This window comes from Hippichthys cyanospilos, chromosome 9 (assembly GCF_059441005.1).
Source record: "Hippichthys cyanospilos isolate Australia breed blue-spotted pipefish chromosome 9, RoL_Hcya_1.0, whole genome shotgun sequence".
Classification (NCBI taxonomy): Eukaryota; Metazoa; Chordata; class Actinopteri; order Syngnathiformes; family Syngnathidae; genus Hippichthys; species Hippichthys cyanospilos.
The window spans coordinates 1,688,728-1,711,023 of NC_142377.1; the positions used below are offsets into that span (position 1 = coordinate 1,688,728).

The following is a 22,296-nucleotide window of genomic DNA, read 5'->3' on the forward strand; positions in this document are numbered from 1 at the left end:
CCCACTTTTACCACAAGTGGCGGGGAATTCTTGCCTCTGCTTCCCAGACAGTTGTCAGTTAAATTTCCTGTTCAAATGAGGTAGCGAAACTCCATGCACAATTTTACATCCACATTTTTTTTTTCATTTTTCTCACAGAGTTTAAACGCGCGTAGGACACCGTCGCCCCTTTCCAGTTTCATAGACTCTCTCTGTCTGTTTACGTAACATTGACTAGTATTCTTACTGTTGCACTTCACAGTTTTAAAGACTCACTCTGTCTGCACAGTTTTATAGACTCACTCTGTCTTTTCACAGAGTTTAAGTACGTACAAGACACTGTCGCCCTTTATTACTGTAATACTATTCTTATACTATATAGTTATATATTTTGTTAGTAACAGTCACTCATTTCCCCAACAAATTAAAAGTGACTCACCCGAGTTGCCTCTTATCCCCTGGCTTCCTTTCAACCTTTGGTCCCCAGAAACAGAGTTGAGGGTCAGGTTCGGTCCCGAAAAGGCGGTTCCCGCCGTGGCCACGGTCTTTCCTGGTCGTCAGCTCTGCCCCTGCGTCAGCTCTGCCCCTGGACACCTCCAGTATGTTGGGATCCTGGGCTCAAAGGACCAAATAAAATGGTCCTTCCAACGCTACTTCTAACACCCCCCATTTTATATGATACAAAGGCATCTGATTACATGTAAAATTGGCAGACAGTATACTTGTTTATGTGTTAATATTAGCAAGAATCCTTTATCAATCTTCACATTCTCTGGTAGTGGGTGTGAGCTCAGAGGTCCTGACATCACCTCCCAGGAGCTCTGCCGTCGATGTCTCCTTATCAACTGTTCACACTCTGCAGTCGAGTCGTCCTCTTGTAGCCACACCCAAGCTGAAAACACTCATTTATGCTGCAAATATGTACTATCATGGCAAATGTATAATAACTACTCAAAATGATTGCTACAAATACCAAAAATTATCACAATCTGAGATGTAATCCAAGAGCACGCAGAATCAGACAGGTGTATTTAGTGATAGGTTTCTTGGCTGGAAAAACAGGACGTGGCAGATGGGTGACTGAGGGAACTGGCAGATTTTTCAGCTGGAGTAAGGGGAAGCAGATCTGACAACCAAATAGGGGACACACTTTTGAATTTCATATAGTATCATATCATCCATCCATCAATTTTCGAAAGCAGCTTATCTTCACAAGGGTCGCAGGCTTGCTGGTGCCTATGCCAGCTGGCTTCGAACAGTAGGCGGGGAACACCCTAAGCTAGTTGCCAGCCAATTGCAGGGCACAAAGAGACAAACAACCATTCACACACCCAATCACACCTAAGGACAATTTAGTACGTCCAATACATCTGCCATGCATGTTTTTGGAGTGTGGGTGAACCCACAAACTCCACACAGGAAAGCCAGAGCAAGGTGGATTTGAATTCCGGTCCCTTTCACTTGAGGCGGACGTGCTATTCACTGCAACACTGCGCCACCCCATGTCACGTCACATCATGTCACGTCACGTCACGCCGTGCCACGATGTCATGTCATGTCATGTCATTATATCCACCCTGTGTGTAGTGTAGAGTATTAAATAGTACATAAATCAGGGTGGGTTGTATTTTCTTGTCCAGAAGCCAAAGTAAATAGTTCAATAAATAATAACAATAACATGAAGTATCCATCCATTCATCCATCAATCTTCTACCGCTGTCTTCCGGGGTCGAGTCGCAGGGGCAGCAGCCTGAGCAAGGAAGCCCAGACCTCCCTCTCTCGGCCACTTCATCCATCTCTTCCGGAAGGATCCCTAGGCGCTCCCAGGCCAGGCGAAACATAGTCCCTCCAGCGTGTCCTGCCTCGTCCCCGGGCCCTCCTTCCAGTGGGACATGCCCAAAACACCTCACCGGGGAGGCGTCCGGCGGGCTTCCTAACCAGATGCCCGAACCACCTCAGCTGGGTCCTCTCAACGCGGAGGAGCAGCGGCTCAACACTGAGGCCCTCTCGGATGACCGAGCTTTTCACCCTATCTCTAAGGGAGAGCCCGGACACCTTGCGGACAGCCCTACAGCATCCAGAGCCTTCAGGAACTCCGGGCGGATCTCATCCACCCTCGGGGGCTTGCCACTAAAGAGTTTTATGACCACCTCAGTGACTTCAGCTCCAGAGATGGGAAAGCGCACCTTGGTGCTCGAAGACTCTGCGTCCTCAGAGAAAGACGTGTCGGAGGGATTGAGGAGGTCTTCGAAGTATTCTGCCCACCGGTTCACAACGTCCCGAGTTGAGGTCAGTAGTGCCCCAGCTCTACTGTACACGGTGTCAATAGTGCACTGCTTCCCCCTTCTAAGACACCAGATGATGGACCAGAATATCTTCGAAGCCGCCCAGAAGCCGCTTTCCATGGCCTCACCCAATTCCTCCCACACTCGAGTTTTTGCCTTGGTGACCGCCAAAGCCACACTCCGCTTGGCCAGCCGGTATCTGTCAGCTGCCTCTGGAGTCCAACAGACCAAAAGGCCCGATATGACTCCTTCTTCAGCTTGACGCCATTCCTTACCGCTGGGGTCCACCAGCGGGTTCGGGGATTGACGCCACCACGGGCACTGACCACCTTACGGCCACAACTCAGATCACCCGCCCTTGACAATGGAGGCGTGAAACATGTTTCCACCCGGAGCCAACACACCACCAGGTGGTGATCAGTTGACAGCTCTGCCCCTCTCTTCACTCGAGTGTCCAAAACATGCGGCCGCAAATCCGATGATACAACCACAAACTCGATCATCGAAATGCGGCCTAGTGTGTTCTGGTGCCAAGTGCACATATGAAGACCCCTATGTTTAAACATGGTGTTCTCCGCTCTCCAGCACACCCTCCAAGGACTCCAGAAAGGGTGGGTACTCTGAACTGCTGTTTGGTGCATAGGCACAAACAACAGTCAGGACCCGTCCCCCCACCCGAAGGTGGAGGGAGGCTACCCTCTTGTCCACTGGTGTAAACCCCAATGTACAGGCGCTGAGCTGTGGGGCAACACGAATGCTCACACCAGCTCTGCGCCTCTTACCGCGGGCAACTTCAGAGTGGAAGAGAGTCCAAGAGGACTGGTACCAGACCCCTAGCTATGTGTGGAAGTGAGTCCGACTGTGTATAGTCGGAACCCCTCAGCCTCGCACACCAACTCAAGCTCCTTCCCCGCCAGAGAGGTGCCATTCCATGTCCCAAGGGCTAACTTCTGTAGCCAGGGATCGGTGCGCCAAGGTCCTTGCTTTTGGCCGCCGCTCAGCTCACTTTGCAACCGACCCCTATGGATCCTCCTACAGATGGTGAGCCCATGTGAGGGGGGACCCACGTCATCTCTTCCGGCTGAGCCCGGCCGGGCCCCATGGGTGCAGGCCCGGTCACCAGGCGATCGCCAACGAGCCCCACCTTCAGGCCTGGCTCCAGAGGGGGGCCCAGGTGACCCGCGTCCAGGCGAGGGGAACATAGAAACATTTATTTTTTCATCATATGGGGTCTTGCTAGACGATTGTATTTGACTTTAATTTATTCACAATTCAAGAATGCAGCATAAAGCGGACATTTGTGGTGACAAAAATAATTCGGCCATCCAGATCTGTGGCACACGCTAGTGATGTAATGTTGTCTTAAGCAGATGTCCCCATGAAATTGCTCAGTCAAGGGAGGACTTCTCATTACCTCAAAACATTTCTCTTTCTGCTTTGTAATCTCCTTGACTGGATTCCTGTTGAGGTGCTAGCATGTGCACAGAGGCGCCAGGAGTTGGAGTTGCGTGTAGGTGACATACTGTATAGATGTTGTGCCTCATTACCAACTGTTTGTAACATTGTTGCTTTTCAGTACATTTGTATGATGTACAAAATATTTCTTGTTCAACATCTCCATGATTCCTCTTGGTGATATACGTAAACATGCTATTAGTTTTCATTGCTATGCTGATAATACCCTGCTGTACATGCCTTTAGAAATAACGGATCCTTGCAAGTGCAGTAAATTGGGAGGCCTGCCTTGCCAAGATTAAACAATGGATGTCTTCCAATTTTCTGCTTCTTAAATCTAGTAAAACAGAGATGTAAATTATTGGCCCTGCAACATGATTAAGAATACCACATTGAACCTGGATAACTGTACTATTTCCCGAAGTAGTTTTGCAAAAAACCTCAGCGTGATATTTGACTCAACTCTCTCTTTTCGGAAACATATTAATAACACGACAAGAACGGCATTTTTTCACCTTTGCACTACAGCTAAAATTCGCCCTATTCTTTCTCCTAGTGATGCTGTAACATTAATTCATGCATTTGTTACGTTGCGCCTAGACTATTGTAATGTTCTGTTTTCTGGGCTTCCCATGTCCTGCGTCAAAAGCCTGCAGTCTATACAAAATGCAGCAGCGAGACTATTGACAAGGACGAGAAAGTTCGATCATACTACTCTGATTCTAGCTGACCTGCATTGGCTTCCAATACACATGAGATGTGATTTTAAGGTGTTGTTAATTACTTATAAAATTTTATACGGTTTAGCTCCTTCCTATCTCGTCAACTTAGCATCACCATATGTTCCGTCCCGACAACTTCGGTCACAAAAAGTTTGTTATCGATCCCTCGGGCTAAAAAGAAGTCCGCGGATTCAAGGGCATATTCCATTTGTGTGCCAGTACTATGGAATGCCCTACAAATGGAAGTTTGCGCAGCCACCTCAGTAGAAATCTTTAAATCCCAACTAAAAACACATTTATACTCAAAAGCGTTTAGTTAATTGGGCCTGTATGCAAGTTTCTTCGTTTTTTTTTTTTTCCTGCCCCCTTCTCTTGGAGAGGGGGCTAGCTAGATGAGGAAGGTTGACTTGACCGCCCCATTTGGCCCTGCGCTGATCAACCATCACGGGTTAAGAGATCGACCGTCTGCGGTCCACTTGGTTGGACTGTGGGAAGGTTCCTGCCCAATGGCTTTGCCAGCTGTCAAGTCATCATTGCACTATATAGCACAATATGTTTTCTGTAATTTATATTTTGTACCTGTATTCGTCCCTAATGTGTATCTATTTGTCTGTAATTGGTACATGCAGCATCCACTTCAACCTGTGGGCCTGGAAGGGGTCTCCTCCCACCTGTGGTCACTTCTTAAGGTTTCTGATTTTTCCCAAATTGGGGTTTTTGAGTTATTCCTTACCCTTCTGGGAGCTTTAACAGGGGATGCTGTTGTGTACCTTGCACCGAAAAGATATCTCTGTATGACTTCTTTTTTCGAAAGAAGTCTCGGCATGACCTCTTTTCATCTGTGAAGCCTTTTGAGACCTTGGTGATTCAGGGCTATACAAATAAAATTTGATTGATTGATTAAAAATACTGTATGAATTTTGACTCACAAATTGCAATTGTGTCCAGCCTGGTAATAAGTTAAATTATGTTAAATTAATCATTAATTATATTAATTAATTATGTTATGTTAAATTAGGACCTCGTTATATTCTCCATCCACTCATTCTACTGTAAACATTACAGTGTCTATTTCTTTTTCAACTTGGTAATCTATTAATTTTACATAATGGTTTGCTTGTTTTTTTTTTTTCTTACTTAAACTGCTGACAGTTCATAAAGTTAATTACTTGAGACTATTTAGTTGCAAAGTGTAATCTATTGAGATCTTAGAGAGTGTATACATGCATTTATGTATGTTGTTTCAGATAGCCCTTTGTCATTCACCATTGAGCTTGGTAACTCCCCTGGCATAAGGCAGTGGAAGGCACACCAATCCCCTTCTTGTTCCTGCGTCATTACCACTGTAACAACACGGCACATTAAGCAGTGCATGTGTTAGTGGGTCTTTGTGTGTTGCACGTGTATATGTGTGAATACAGTGCAAATGTGTTTGTGTATTCCTCAATGTTTGTGAGTGTTTGCATGCATCTGAGCATCTGTGCTGTAAACAATTTAGACATGTTTTATTCCTTCCATCATCCACTCTCTTCCATATGGTCAAGTCAGAGAAGTGCATCACTATAGAGTAGATGAATAGTTCTTGTACTAAAAATAAGAAAAAAGGGACAGCGCCTCATTCTGTAGGAACTTCTGGTATGTTCCACTCAATGCTTTAGTTATGCCCTTGAGCATGGCAGTGGAACACATTTGGTATAAGTACTTTAGGCAGACTAAGGGGAGAAGGGTATGTGTGCAGTGTGGATACTTCAACGTCTTCTGGAACCTTAATGAGCGGGAGCACGGGTGGCATGCAGTCAGGGTCTCATAAACTAATAATTTGTATTTCATTATATACATTTTAATGTATATAATATGTCACTGTAAATTGACTATGTAACATAAATGATCTCATTCACACCCTCACGAGAAAAATACGCAGACCTGACAGCCAGTCCAAGCTGCTTCAATAGACAAACATCTTCAGAATAGGAAGACATAAACCTAAGCATGTGAAGACATGCTTAGGTTTATGAAAGACGAGGAGAAAACTATTAGAACCATCCATCCATTCATTTTCTATAGCCGCTTACTATCACCAGGGTCGCTGGATTGTTGGTGCCTATCCCAGCCATCTTGGGGCAACAGGTGGGGGACACACTGGACTGGTAGCCTGCCAATCAGAACGTTCATGCAGACAAACAACTCTTCTGTCAGAGAAATCTCAGAAAAGAAGACTAAGACAAGCCTAGCTGTTTAAACAGCAAAAAGAGTAACTCAGACCAGCCAAGATTGACTTTTCTATGCCAGGCATAGGGAAAAAAGCTTGGGCAAATGTAACTCTTGGGTCTTCCAACGCTAGTTTTCACTGCCCAGCCATCCCCCCCCTGGCTTTTATTGAGCAAAAGCATAGCAGATTACAAGACACAAGAGAGCCAGCCGGGCGCCACCGGCAGCTGGGCCAAGGTCCCGGCTCACACTTTCGTGCATCAACAGCTCTATCTAAGGACAGGGTCAAGATGATCTAGGATTGCATAAATGGGTAACAATGAAATAAGCACATGATGATACCAACCTAATATATGATTCCCTTCACATCTTCACACTCACAATCACACCTAAGGGCAATTTGGAGTGTCCACTACATCTACCACGCATGTTTTTGGAATGTGATGTTTATGTACCCATAATATCAATGCTGTTTCTGTGTGAAACAGGCTGTAGTAATTTTACCCTGGAAAGCGTACCACTCAAGTCAAGACTTCACATGGAAAAATGTTGGATAAAGTTATTGCAAATTTTTGTGTTTGATGACTAATGTGGTTACACAGCAGTAATAATACTAATTAGAACAAGTAAAGCTTACATGACATTCACACTATGACTAAGCCTCCTCTAATTTAAAAAGATAAGCAGAATAAATTCAGTCTCTTAATTACAGAATATTTATCCCATTTAATTGTTTGGGGGATTTGAACCTCAGACTTAACTTTGTATTCATGCTCTCTTTTTGGTCACAATGTCTTCTAATTAGCTTTCATTTGTATGTTTAGTCTCAACTATGTCCTTTTCTCCCGCCACCTCCCTCTAGTATGCAGCAGTGCTCCTGTAAAAATGAAGGTGCAACATGTCAATGTAAGCTCCCTATTGGTTCGCTGGGCTCGTCCAGAGGTCATCTACCACCCACCTATCGTCCACTTTCTGGTATCCTACAGTTGGACAGCTCATGATGACAGCTATGAAGAGACACACCTCACTGATGCAAAACACAAACTGGTAAGACTGCATGTACATGTGAGTATTATCCATCCCTTTATCCATCCCTATTGCAGTGGTTTCAAACTTGCGGCCCGCGGGCCAGCTGCGGCCCCCGTGACGAGAATTTGCGGCCCCCGTCTTAATATGAAAGATTAATATTAGTGCGATTGATATGATTGATATGAATAATTCTTGTTGTGTGCGGAACTGAACAAACCAATCAAGGTGAGGTATTGACCCTATTTTGCCCTGCCCAGTTTAACGTTGAAATTTCTGACGCATTCTGCCTGTTTTAACGTTGAAATTTATTTTGCATGTTAGGGTTAGGGTTAGAGCGTAAAAAAACGTGATTTGCCGGGACTTGAACCAGTGTCCTTCCGCACCACAAGTAAAAAATTTACCCACTGCACCAATGGAACTCTATGGCAGACTTAGATATATAAGGGATTAGGTGACCAGCTGAGTGCTCTTCCCCACACTCAGCTATGCCGTATTTATACACGATTTAACTTTTTTATATTGGAAAAGTGTGTTTATATTTCACTACAATGCAACCCAGATCTCTCTGCCATATATACGCCTTTCTCTGATAACGATCAGAAAGCGAAAGTGTGCATGCGCTACAGCCCCGCACAAGTCAAAGTCAAAGTTAAACCCAAGATGGACTCCTAGTGAGATCACACATTACACAGCCCCAAAGATGTCGCTGTCAAAGGTTGCAGTGAAGAGAAAGGTTGGTGTTGAGCACAGACAATTTCAGGAAAAGTGGGGAGTGCAATATTTCTTTGTTGAGCACAGGGGCACCCCAACGTGTCTTATTTGCACTGAAAAAGTTGCGGTGCACAATGAATACATGTTTGTTTTTGTTGAAGGATCGCCCTTACCACAACATAGTGAAACAATTTATTTAATCCAGACAGAGTGGGAAAGTACACAAAGCCTTGGGCCAGTCCTGCCACAGGTCGAAGCAGAAAATGGCAACATTTTACCTTCCACATTCAGTTCTTATACCCTTTGGGGCATGTAGTCCCACTGTGGAATGCAGGTAGGTGTGTGTGTGTGTGTGTGTGTGTGTGTGTGTGCGTGCACGTGTGTGTGAGTGTGGGGATGGTGTCTTCACAAGTCTTTGTTCTTTGGAAGAGGGAGGAAGTCTGAGCACCATGACTGATATCTTCTCTTGATGGCCACAACTGGCCTTTTGTTCCTGGTGGAATGTTGTGTCGGGGGATGACATTTGTTCCTTTTGAAGGTGATGACTTGTCTTGATTTCTCCTGGGCCAAGACTATAACTGCTTCATACTGACATTAGGTCATTTCAGTCTTTATCAGAATAACACAGTTCCATGAACACACTATTTTATTGATACATTGGATTTAAAAAACATGAAAAACGTATTTCCTTTAAACGTCATTCTACAATTAGACATGCTGAGGAGTACGAAAAATTGCAGGGAGATGAGAGAGCCAACCAGGTTGCTAGTCTTAAAACATGCCTACTGAGGCAACAAGATTTCTTTAAGAAAGCAACCAAAAGAAAATAATGCAGCAGTCGGAGCTAGCTAAGTCGTTAGCGAGATGATTGCTAAAGCAGGAAAGCCATTCACTGAAGGTAAGTTTGTCAAAAAGTGCATATTACAGGCTGTACATATTGTCTGTCCAGAAAAGAGAGGTCAGTTTAACAACATCAACCTTTTTGCCAACACCGTGGCAGAGCGCATTTCTGACGTGTCAAGTGACATTTATGATCAACTGTGCGAGAAAGCAAAATGTTTCAGTGTATATTCAGTATGCCTTGATGAGACCACAGACATCACACAGACACTGCTCAGCTCGCAATATATGTCCGTGGTGTTGATTACAATTTTGAAGTGATGGAGGAATTGCTCACAGTAATTTCAATGCATGGCCAGAACATTTCTAATGCATGACCAGACTATTGCTAAGGTCTGGAAATATTTGGTAAGGAAATATTTCACCAGGTGTGTGATGCCATTGAGATGGCTGGTTTACCATGGAAGAGCTTTGTTGGAATAACAACTGATGGAGCCCCATCAATGATAGGGAGGAAGAATGGACTGGTTGCACTTGTTCAAAAAAAAAAAAAACTGGAAGAGGAGGGTGTGGAGCAGGCCATAGCTCTTTGCTGCATTATCCATCAGCAGGCCCTTTGCAGCAGATGCCTGAAGTTTGACAATGTGATGTCTGTCGTTGTGAAATGCATCAACCAATTCAGATCCAGGGGCTTAAAGCACAGAAGGTTCTGTGATTTTTTTTTTTTTTTTTTTGAGGAAATGGAGTCAGAATATGGGGATGTGCTCGACTTCACTGAGGTATGTTGGCTTAATGTTCTGAACAAGAAGCTACGAGGTCAGGGGCAACTTGTCAGTGCTGCCTATGACCAAGTGAGAGCATTCTGCACAAAACTTGTGTTGTGGAAAGCCCAGCACTCAGACAACCTTTGCCATTTCCCAGCATGCAAGGCACTCGTGGATGCAGGGATACCATTGAGTGGTGAGAAGTATGTTGAAGCCATTTTGAAACTACAGGAGAAATTTGATCACAGGTTTGCAGACTTCAAGACACACAGAGCCACATTTCACATTTTTTGGACCCCTTCTTTGATGTGCAAGATGCCCTTCCTGTGCTTCAAATGAAGCTCATTGACCTGCAGTGCAACTCTGCATTCAAAGCCAAGTTCAGGGAGGTGAGTGGAGAAGCAGACAAGTTTGGGCAATTTTTGAGAGAGTTGACCCCCAGCTTCCCTTAACTTTCCAAAATGTTCAAGCGGATTATGGACCTTTTTGTGAGCACATACTTGTGTGAGAACCTCTTCTCCATATTGAACTTCAATAAGTCCAAGTACAGGTCCAGACTTATGGATGAGCATCTTCATGCACTACTGAGGGTCTCCACTGCTTCCTCCCTCAAGCCAAATGTGGTGAAGCTATGTTAGAGATGTGCTGTCTCTTGCAGCAAGAGGGAGGAAGCAGTGGAGACCCTCAGTAGTGCATGAAGAGAAGCCATTTTCAGAACAGTTCATGTTTAAAGTTTCATCCATGTTCATAAAGTTAAAGAACTGTTAAATCAGACATTCATATTTTGATTCATTTATTTAATTCATTATTTTGTGTTAAAAATAAATATATTTGTGAACATTGGAATGTTTTATCAGTGCTTTTCTTGTGGAAATCCTGATGCGGCCCAGCCTCACCCATACTCTGCCTCCAGTGGCCCCCAGGTAAATTTAGTTTGAGACTCCGATCTATTGATTTATCCACGTTTGGGTTGTGGGGGAAATAGCTTCCTCAAGGAAAGCCCAGACTTCCGTCTCCCCAGCCACTTTATCCAACTCCGCCTGGAGGATCCCCAAGTGTTCACAGGTCATCCAAGAGACATAGTCTCTCTAGTGTGTGCTGGGTCGTCCCCAGGGCCTCTTGCCAGTGGTATATGCCCTGAACACTTCACCATAGAGACATCTTAGATCGATACTGGAGCAAACTTATTTGGCTCCTCTCAATGTGGAGGAGTAGTGGCTTGACTCGAAGCCCCTCCATGGCGACTGAGTTTCTCACCCTATCATGAAGACCCTCTACACACCAACCCAACAATGAACTGTTGTTGCCCCCTGCAGTTTCAGCCTATTATTTAGGCAGATCGACTCAGAAAAATCACCAAGCACAAACTGCAGTAATGCCAACTGTTGCCAAATGTGCATGTGTTTCATCCTTCATGCCATAGGAGGCTATAGTCACTGTTACCACCATGTGGTGTACATTTCACGCAATGTACTGTGTGTCATGCCTGTAGCTAAAGGCAAATAAACAGACTGCTTTCACCTTCAGTCACGATGGATCTCCTTGTGCTCTTCGGTGCTCATCGAACACCAAAGTTGGGATGTGACAAAAAAAACAAATAAACAAGGAATTATGCTGTCCTTGACAAAGTTGCGCATTATAAAGGTTCCGATTTTTGCCCCGCTTGTTTTTTTCCCCCATTCGTCACTTCTAATTCTTGTCTTGGGTTTGTTGTAATGTAGTAGTTTTCAATAGTTTGTCCAATAGATGTCAGTGTTTTATTCTATCTCTGCGCTCTGCCTTAAACGATTAGCTTCCTGTTCCTATCATGTTATTTTTATTTTTGATGGCAGTGTGTGCATGCTGGTGAATGAAACTCTGCCAAATGACAGGTTAATTGCTCAGATCATCAAGAAAAACCTGTTGTGCATGGACTTTGTGTGAAGATAAACAGTATTGTATGATTTCACAATGGATGATACTCTGTTTATTGACTGGCTGAGTGGACCAGAGAACTGGGCAACATGGAAAGTTCTGATGGAACACTTGCTAAAGGCTAAAAGGGCTATGGAGCATGGTAAAGGAGAGGTTAGCTGTAAACACAAATGCGGCAGCACAGGCTGAATTCACTCAACAGAGAATAAAAGCATTCTCCATGTTAGTATTGAATGTAAGCATACCTCAGCTATACCTGACAACAAGCTATCAAACTCAAGGTAAACTGTATTATTATCCCCCGGGGGGGAAACTCAAGTAACCCGAATTGCATAGCTCCTCAAGACATATAGGCACATAGACAGACAGACTATACATCAAATTGAATATATATAACATAACAGAAATGCGACTAAAATGCAGCAGTTGCTTTTGGTTTGATATTATAAAATCCTATTGCTGTAGGTACAAATGACTTGTAATACCTAGCTGTCCTGATATGCCTATGTAGGAATCTATTGGGTTTATTGTATTGGGTCAATTAAAATATGGTTCATCTTTATTAAAATTAACTCATTGTATAGCTTGACTGCAGATATTTGGTCCACTCCAATAACACGACTGTCTGTCTTTATAATGCGCTGCAATTGCTTGGGGGACTGTGCATGCATATTTTCTTAAAACCAAAGGATAGAATGCTCTGTAAAAGTGATCGATAAAGTATTGTAAAATACTGCAGTCTAGTCTAAAATTCTTGACCTTCCTAAGAAACAAAATCCTCTGTTGCAGCTTACATTTGTTCTTTGCACATTAATTGAAACACAATCTGTCAACAATCTCTATTACAATATACTTATCAGATGAAACCTGCTCTATCTGTTCACCGTTGATCCTGGATGAGGGGATTGGCATTCTTTTCTTGCTAAAATCAATGACCATTTCCTTTGTCTTTTTGACATTGACCTGTAAAAAGTTATCTGTGCATCAACTGATAAAACCATGAACCTCACCTTCAAAACCTTCAATAGATGTAGAATTGGAGTGAAGGAAGCCCACCAATGCTATGTCATTGGCGTATTCAAGAAAGGTGTGGGCTGAGGAGGTGGCCTGGCAGTCGTTTGTATACAGCGTGTATAAAATTGGGGAAGAACACAACCTTGCAGTGCTCCAGTGTTAATACCTTCCAGTGCGGAGATCTGAGAGTTAAAACGTACTTGCTGGCTGCACTCAGTTAAAATGTCATTAATCCACAATATCAGTCTGGGGTTTACACCTAAGTGAAGTAACTTCCTTGCCATCAAATGTGGTTGGATTGTATGAAAAGCACTGCTAAAATCAATAAAAACGATCTTGACCAGACTCTTTGGATGTTCAAGATGTTCAAACACATTATTAGTCAGGGTAAAGGGTGCGTCTTCCACTCCCCTCTTGTCACGAAATGCAAACTGGTTGGGGTCTAATGAGTGGTATACTTCAGAGAGGAGGTGTTTTTTTTCTCAAAGCACTTTGTTACTGTGGAAGTAAGTGCAACAGGGAGTAGGTCAATAAGTTCTCTAGGTCGGTTGTTTTTAGGCACTGGCACTATTGCACACTTGCACTCCCAAAGATTCTTCTGCGAAGGATGTGTGGAAGGTAAGTTGGCTAAAAAAAAACAAAACAAAAAAAAAACACACAGGTCGATCTGTTCTAAACGCAAGATGCAGCTGATTCAAATTGATGTCTGTGGTCCCATGCAGACCGAATCTATAAGTGGATCAAAATATTTTGTGGCTATCATTGATGACTACACAAGATACTTCAAAGTATAGTTCATGAAACATAAAAATGAGGTACTAAGCAAATTCAAGGTTTTTTAAGCTTTATACTGGGTTGGATGGTGGGTGGCTTTGTGACAGATCGCTTTGTTGTGTCAGATCGCTCTGTGACAGACCATTGGAACTTTGTTTTGACACTGGTTAGAGATGTGAGAGGCCAAGCTAAGGTGCTAAAGTTCCTGATGAACCTCCTGTAGAAATTTGCAAAGCCAAGGAAACGTTGAAGCTGTTATCTGGTGTCTGGTACTGGCCATGAGGTGACTACTGAGACCTTAGCTGGATCCATGCCAATGTGGTTCTGGGAAATTATGTACCCCAGAAAGGAAATAGAGGCGGAATGGAATTCACATTTTTCAGCTTTACCGTATATGCAGTTTTCCAGCAGACGTTGTAAGACAGAGCGAACATGCTGCACGTGCTCCTCAAGCGTTCGAGAAAATATCAAGATGTCACCCAAATATATGATAACATATCGCTTCCAACCTGTCTCGCAGAACATCACTGATGAGGGCTTGGAACACTGCGGGGGCATTCGTAAGTCCAAAAGGCATTACCAGATAGTTGTAATGCCCCAGGGGAGTGTTAGATGCTGTCTTCCACTCATCCTCCTCTCTGATGCGAATCAAATGGTAGGTGTTGCGAAGAGCCAGCTTGGTGAAATACGAGGCCCCATAGAGTAGCTCAAAGCCAGAGGTCATGAGGGGAAGAGAGTATGGATGTTTGATGGTAATGTTATTCAACCCCTAATAATCAATACACGGGCGCAGCTTGTAAATCTTATTGCTCACAAAAAAGAATCCAGCGCCCGCAGGAGAGGACGAAGGCCGAATGCCGCTCTGGTCCAGACAAGGAGTAAAGGCGGCCCCTAGGAGGCGTCGCTCCAGGTAGCAGGTCGATTGCGCACTTGTATGGCCGGTGAGGAGGCAGGGACATTGCTTGGGCCTTGCTGAAGTCTTGACTGAGGTCATGATATTCAGAGGGAACACCAGAGATGTCCACTGAGGCAGGTGGAGCGACGCAGAGGTCATGGTCTTTGGAGGGAACACCAGCAATGTCCGCTGAGGCAGGTGGAGTGGCGCAGGGTGCAGGAGCGGAGGCTCGATGGAGGCAGGAAAGATGACATGATGGTCCCCAGTTGAGGGCCAGGGACCAGGCCTTCAAAACTAGGGAGAAATCAGCCCTGAGAACAGCGAGAGCCAACCTGTCCCATGGCATCAGGAAATCCAAACAAGAATACACAAACAAGATAACTTCTCACTCCAAGGACAGCAAGAATGCACACAGCCTATGGCAAGGCATTCAGGCAATCACAGACTACAAACCTGCACCACAAAGCTGCGAGAGCTACATCACTCTGCTCAACAACCTAAACAGTTTCTTTGCACGCTTTGAGGAACAGAACACCACCCGCCCACAGAAAACACCACCACCTTCGCACAACCAGCCTCTGTGCCCGTCTGCTGCCAGCGTGAGGAGGACACTCTCCGCCATCAACACCCGGAAAGCAGCAGGTCCAGACAACATTCCTGGCAGGGTGCTGAAAGACTGTGCAGAGGAGCTGAAAGATATTTTTACAGACATCTTTAACACCTCCCTGAGACAAGCCATTGTGCCATCAAGCTTCAAAGCTGCCACCATCATACCTGTGCCACAGAAATCCTCCCCATCCTGCTTCAACGACTATCATCCGCTGGCACTGACACCCATCATTATGAAGTGCTTTGAACGACTAGTCCTGTCACACATAAAATCCATCCTGCCCCCCAGCCTGGACCCGTATCAGTTCACCTACAGGGCAAAGCGATCCACAGACAACGCAATCTGCTCTGCCCCCCACCCGGTACTCACCCACCTGGACAAGAAAGACTCATATGTGAGAGTGCTGTTCATAGACTTCAGCTCAAGGGTCAACACCATAATACCCCAACAACTCACTTGCAAACTGGACAAACTGGGCCTCAGCACTCTGCAACTGGCTGCTGGATTTCCTCAGCCAGAGGCCTCAGGTGGTGCGAGCGACAACATCTCAGGCAGGATCACCCTGAGCACGGGGGCCTCACAAGGCTGTGTGCTCAGCCCCCTCCTCTTCACCCTACTGACACATGACTGCACAGCAACCCACAGCTTCAACCACCTCGTGAAGTTTGCTGACGACACAACACTGGTGGGCCTCATCTCCAACGGTGACGAGACCCACTACAGGAAAGAAATGGAGCTTCTGACCAGATGGTGTAAAGACAACAACCTCCTGCTAAACATCAGCAAGACCAAAGAGATGGTCGTCAGCTTCCAGAGAGGCCGCACCCAACACCCTACACTGACCATCGATGGTGCTGCAGTGGAGAGGGTGAGCAGCACCAAGTTCCAAGGGGGTGCACATCAGCGATGACCTCTCCTGGACCACCAAACTGCATCTCTGGCCAAGAAAGCACAGCGGCGTCTCTACTTCCTGCGCAAACTGAATCGGGCAAGTGCCGCGCCACCCATCATTACCGCATTCTACAGAGGAACCATCGAAAGCATCCTCACCAGCTGCATCACCGTGTGGGGCGGGAGCTGCACTGACTACAACAGGAAGGCTCTACAACGCATTGTGAGGACAGCTGAGAGGATTATTGGTGCTCCGCTCCCCTCCCTGCAAGACCTGTACACCACCCACCTCAGCCGCAAAGCCGTCACGATTGTCACCGATACAAGCCACCCTGCACACAGTCTGTTCAGCCTCCTGCCCTCCGGAAAGAGGTACAGGAGCCTCCGCTCCCGCACTACCCGACTCGGGAACAGCTTCATCCACCAGGCCGTGAGACTGCTGAACTCTCCCCCCTTCCCACCCGTGAAACTGCTGAACTCTCTCTCTCTCTCCCCTCCTCTCTCCCACATTCAGCCCCAGCCAGAAGAAACACCTAGCTGCCCCCCCTTCCCCCACCGAAACTCAAACTTTGCTCATGCACTTGCACAATTTGCACAGACTTGCTGCTGCCATATTTATTTATAATTGTACTTCTATTGCACTAGCGATTACACTTAGAAGTATAACAACTACCTCAAATGCACACAACTGGGACAATCACAGTCAGAGTTGTCTTGCTTTGTCTCTTACTGTTGGACTGTCTTTTCATATGCTGCCACTTATGTCTTGTCTTGGGGTAATCTTGCCATACCTGATTTTTCGTATTTAGTTTTTAGCTTTAGTTATTAATTTAGCAACACTAGGCAAAGTAGATCAAATATACTGCACTTTACATTATTACTATAGATAAGAATCTAGTTTTTAGGATTGTCTCGTCTTGTGCACCTGCACTTTGTTACTGTACATGTAAAATGCAGAGGATAGTGAGAAACGCAATTTTGATTGCTTTGTATGTAAAGCACATGTGAAGAAATTGACAATAAACTTGACTTTGACTTTTACTTTGTGAACGACAGCCTTCTCCCAGTCGATGTGGGGATTGTGACGACAGAGCCAGGTATGGCCCAGGTTCAGAGGAATGTTTGGATGGTCAAGGATATGGAACTGGATTTGCTACTGGTCATTACCTGCCACGTGCATGGAGAGAGAGCACGTTTGGTGTGTGATTAGCCGGAGAGGACGCCCATCCAGAGCATAGGTTGGAATTGGTTTTGGCAGGGGAATGTCTTTTAGACCAAGCGGACTCGACAATTTTCTGCTGACAATGTTGGCATCCGCCCCAGACTCCACCAGGTCTTCCAGAAGATCCGTGCAATCGGGCAAAAACAACCAGACCTGATGGAGACGTTTTGGCTGTGGAGAGGAAGAGAGTGCTTGGCCCAACCGTATCCCCTTGCTTACGGCTGGGCCCTGGGAATGTGTTCACATAGTGACCCTTTCCTCCGCAATACAGGCACAGACCTTCCGCGCGTCGTCGTCGTTCGTCAGGCGTCAGGGAGGCGCGCTCAAGCTGCATGGGCTCACTTTCCCCCGGAGACGACGGCGACGTCATAGGCTGGTGGTGAGTCTGCCACGCCACACTCCTCGCTCCCGTGCCTCCCTCTCTCGCTCGCGCTGTCGGTGCTGCAAACGAATGTCATAGCGGGTAGCCAAGCTGATTAAAGCATCTAGAGTTACGGGAAGCTCGTGGGACACTCACTCATCTTTAAGTCGACTGGAAAGCCCATTCAGGAATGCGTCCATGAGCGCTGGAGTGTTCCAGCGATTCTGGCTGGCTCTGGTGTGGAAATCTAGGGCGTAATCAGCCACCGACCTTTCGCCTTGTTGTAACTCAAGGAGACCTTGACCCAATTCGGTGCCGGCATAACTGAGCCCAAAGACCTTCTGGATCTCTGCTGCGAGGGACTGGAAGGAGAAACAAGCGGGGGTCTGTTGCTTCCACTCCGCTGTGCCCCACAGCCGGGCTCGCCCTGTGAGGTGATTAATCACGAACGCTACCTTGGCTTGCTCCGAGGCGAACGTCCTCAGTTGGAGGGCAAACAGCAAGGAGCAGTTTGTTAGGAAGGCATCGCACGTTTCAGGTTCGCCATCATAACGTTCTGGGATTCCAACCTGGAGCTCGGGAGCGGTGCATGAAGCCGGCGGAGTGGCGACTTGACTTGACTTGACTTGGCTCTCTGAGTCGGGGAAGAGGGAACTTGGCAGGCGGACGGGTCAGACAGGAGGCAGACAGGATGGGACCTCAAGCAGGGGGCTTATTTCGGCAGGATGGATAATCTGGTCGGAAGTATTGCTGGAAGGCTCTGTTGGAGCATGGAGACGATCTGGCAGATTGCGAAGGGAAAGGGCCGGGCTTTATACTGGGTGGTGGGTGGCTTTGTGACCGATCGCTTTGTTGTGTCAGATCGCTCTGTGACAAATGTATTATGATGTATGTAACATTATCAAATGTAAGATGACCCGAGGTGTTCTTATGTGAAAGCAGTGGTTTTCAACGGACACCTATTAGTTTAGGCCTCTTTCTCACATCATAATGTGTGGAGATGGGGCACTGCTGACCTCAACTCGGGACGCTGTGACCCGATGGGCAGAATACTTCAAATACCTGCTCAATCCCTCAAAATATTTTCCTTTGAGGAAGCGGAATCTGCAAACTTAAAAGTGGGCTCGCCTATCTCTGGGGCTGAACTCACCGAGGTGGTCAAGAAACTGGTGGCAAGGCCCTGGGGGTAGATTAGATCCGCCCAGAGTTTCTTAAAGCTCTGGATTTTGTAAGGTATCCGGATTGAGATGCTTTTAAACCATTGCATAGACATCTGGGACTTTGCCTCCGGATTTGTAGGGTGCACGTGAGTTCGCTTAACCAGTCTACATGTGTTTTGCGGAGAAGGGGTTCGACCGTGTCCCTTGGGGAGTTCTGTGGGGGTTGCTTACAGAATACGGGGTACCGAACTCTTTGATGAGCACTGTTTGGTCCCATACCACAGTTGTCAGAGTTTGGGCTACATTTCCACCATTAAGTCAAATTTGTTTTTACTGATGGTTGCGCTCCGCCAAAGCTTTGTCACCGATTTTGTTCATTACTTTTGAGAGGGTCTGGTTTGGTGATCTTAGCATTGCACTCTGCTATCTACGGATGTTAAGGTGCTGTTGAGATCTTCAGGCAAAGATCTTCACCTCTCACTTGCGATCCAGCTGAGTGTAAATCAGCTGGCATGAAGAGGAGCACCTCCAAATCTGAACCATGGTCGTTAGTTGGAAAAGGGTGGATGGCCCTCTCTGGCTAAGGGATGAGATCCAGCCCCAAGCGGAGGAGTTCAAGTATCTTGGGGTCTTATTCATGAGTGAGGGTAAGCTGGAACAAGAGATCGACCGGGAAATTGGTGCAGCTTCTGCTGTGATACGGCCCCTGTACCTTTCTGTCCTGGTTAAGAAGGAGCTCAGCCCAAAGGCAAAGCTCTCAATTTACTGGTCAATCGACATTCCTCTCCTTACCTATTGTCACGCACTCTGGGTCATTACTGAAAGAACGATAGCCAAGATACAAGAGGAGGAAATGAGTTCCTCCGCTGAATGTCCATGCGCTTCCTTAGAGATAGAGTGAGAAGCTCGGTCAGAGTAGAGACGTTGCTCCCCCACGAGGATCCAGCTGAGGTGGCTCGGACATCTGAGATGTTCCGGGTGTGTCCCACTGGAAGGTGGCCCAGGGGATGACCCAGGACATAATTGAGAGACTATGCCTCTCAGCTGTCCTGTGAGCGGCTGGACATGCACATGGTCAAGCTGGATGTAGTGGCCAAGGAGAGGGGAGTCTGCGCTTTCCTGCTCAACCTATGGGCCCCCTAATGGACGGATGGATGGGCATTTTTTTTTTAATCAACATAGCATTTTTATTTGAGGTGCTTATGTTACCGGTCCAACGAGGTCGGCCACAGCAACAATTATTTTTACCTGTTTAGGTAGAAGTGGACTTAAATGAAGACGGCGTGAACTGCTCCCTTCCCAGATTAGGTCTCAGCATTTCTTCATTACAACATATGGAAAAAAAACAAACATTCACATATACAGTTATCCCTCCTACTTCGCGGTCTCAGATATCGCGGTCTACGTACTTCGCGGGTTTTTCCAGGAAAAATATTTCAAAATAAAAAATAATTTAAAAAATGCACAAAAATGGAAAAAAAAATTGAAAAAAAGCAAAAAAGTACATTATACAGTAATGCATTCATAAAATAAGTAATATTAGTTAATAATTATGTTAAGAATTCTTCAAGCGTTAGAGTTCGTGACGTTTGTTATTTTATTTTGAAATGCATGCTTTTAATTTGTCGGGTCGCGTTGCATATCCGTTTCGTATTTTACGTTCTCTGTGCGTTATTCGGCTCGTTAAAGTGACGTAGTGAATGACAACGTAAGCTCATATTTAGGGCCCGAGCAGCTACCGCTGCGAGAGCCCTCTTGTTTTTCTCCAGATTATTATTATTATTAGGGCCCGAGCAGCTACCGCTGCGAGAGCCCTCTTGTTTTTCTCCAGATTATTATTATTATTATTATTATTATTATTATTATTATTATTATTATTATTATTTACTGTGCAGCGCTTTTCCATTTTTGAGGGCCTAAACATGCACGAAAAGTCACCAAAATTTGCACATTTGTCGGGCCCGGTGAAAAATTGGATATTTTTGTGTTTCCCAAGATAATGCAAAAAAAATGGCTCTGCAGCGCCACCTAAGGTTGAAAAAGTGCACCTGGTCCCGGCCCGTTTGACCTAGAGCTACGAAAATTTTTAGGCATATGTAGGACCTAGAGACCTACAAAAAAGTCAGCGCGAGCCATGTGCTCAGATGTACAGAAAAAGAGTTATGAATTTTTGAATGTGCATTTTTGGCCCATTTTTGCACGTTTGCAGGTCCCAAACTGCTCCTTGTTTCTCCTAAACGCTTTACTCAATCACCTTCAAATTTGCTGTGGTCCATATTCACACATAGGGGCACAAGTGGGCAAAATTTGGTGCAGATCCGCTGACATATATGATAGGGGCGTGGCTTCAAATTATGTGTTCAATTTTTCCTTCGCCAAGAAGGACAAAAACCTTAATAACTTTGATGTACAAGCTTAAAAAAATCTAAAACTTCACAGACACATGAAAACTTATGTCTTTAACACGTTTAAAAAAAGTTTTTTTAAATACCTACTAGCGCCGCCTAGTGGTTGATTAAAATGTTATTTTTTACAATTTCATGTATTGTGCTCAGTCTGTTTGAGTAAAACAAATGAAAATTGGTCAGAATATCATTAAGACATGGAATATTAAGGTTTTAAAATTTTACGACATTTCGATAATGGGCGTAGTCTGCACGCCACCTCAAAGTCAGATGACTCGCCAAAACGAAAAAAGTGGCTGTAATTGGCCCCAAAATGGCCTTATGAGTGGAAAATAGCCTCTCACTCCCGGCCCGTTTGACCTAGAGCTCCAAAAATTTGTAGCCTTATGTAGGACCTCGAGCCCTACAAAAAAGTCAGCGCGAGCCATATGCTCAGATGTACAGAAAGAGAGTTATGAATTTTTGAATGTGCACTTTTGGCCCGTTTTTGCTCATTTGCAGGTCCCGAACTGCTCCTTTTTTCTCCCAAACGCTTGACCCGATCGCCTTCAAATTTGCTGTGATGTTTTATCTGACTGTGAGGCACAATTGTTCAAATTTTTGTGACGATCCGCCAACAAATATGTTGGGGGCGGGGCTTTATATTATGCCTTTGATGATTACTTTGCCACATGTGAAACAAACCTTTATAACTCAGCTTTACAAGCTTGGAAAAATCAGAAACTTCACAGACACATGGAAACTTAAGCCCTTAACACAAGTGTTTAAACAAATCTTCAATTGCTTATAAGGCCATCTAGTGGCAAACAAAAATGTCAGTCTGATGTCTCGCCAAAACGAACAAAGTTGCTGTGTTTGGTCCCAGATAGTCTTATCTTTTCTAAACTTCATATATTTAATGAGTTTCCAATGCGGAATACACCTATCAACGTATTTTTTGTTATAGTGCGAGTGCCACCTAGTGGCAGCCAAAAATACAGCATTTTTTAAACGTTTTTATGTGTTTACCTGAGCCCTTTGAAGTCATATCGCTGACATTAAGTCTGAAAAGACTCTA

General features: G+C 45.3%; 1 protein-coding gene and 1 long non-coding RNA gene across 8 annotated transcripts in view; one reads left to right on the top strand and one right to left on the bottom strand.

Annotated features, from left to right (window-relative positions):
- The window catches only part of LOC148417642 (receptor-type tyrosine-protein phosphatase gamma-like), a 176,449-nt gene that overhangs the window by 135,670 nt on the left and 18,483 nt on the right, over nt 1-22,296 (top strand). For 5 of the 6 annotated variants that reach the window (XM_088424153.1, XM_088424150.1, XM_088424152.1 and 2 more), the window contains one exon: nt 7,512-7,696. In XM_088424153.1, the coding sequence (XP_088280279.1) occupies nt 7,512-7,696 (185 nt within the window). The remainder of the gene's footprint in view (nt 1-7,511; nt 7,697-22,296) is intronic. The other variant, XM_088424155.1, reaches the window with a different exon arrangement.
- On the bottom strand, nt 425-18,462 carry LOC148417643 (uncharacterized). 2 transcript variants are annotated; one of them, XR_015866673.1, is made up of 4 exons: nt 18,130-18,462; nt 17,831-18,036; nt 17,259-17,754; nt 425-591 (listed from the first exon to the last, which is right to left on the bottom strand). It is a non-coding gene; the product is annotated as an uncharacterized LOC148417643 (long non-coding RNA). The 2 variants fall into 2 exon arrangements; XR_015866672.1 differs by lacking the exon at nt 425-591 and having other exon boundaries at nt 16,725-17,754.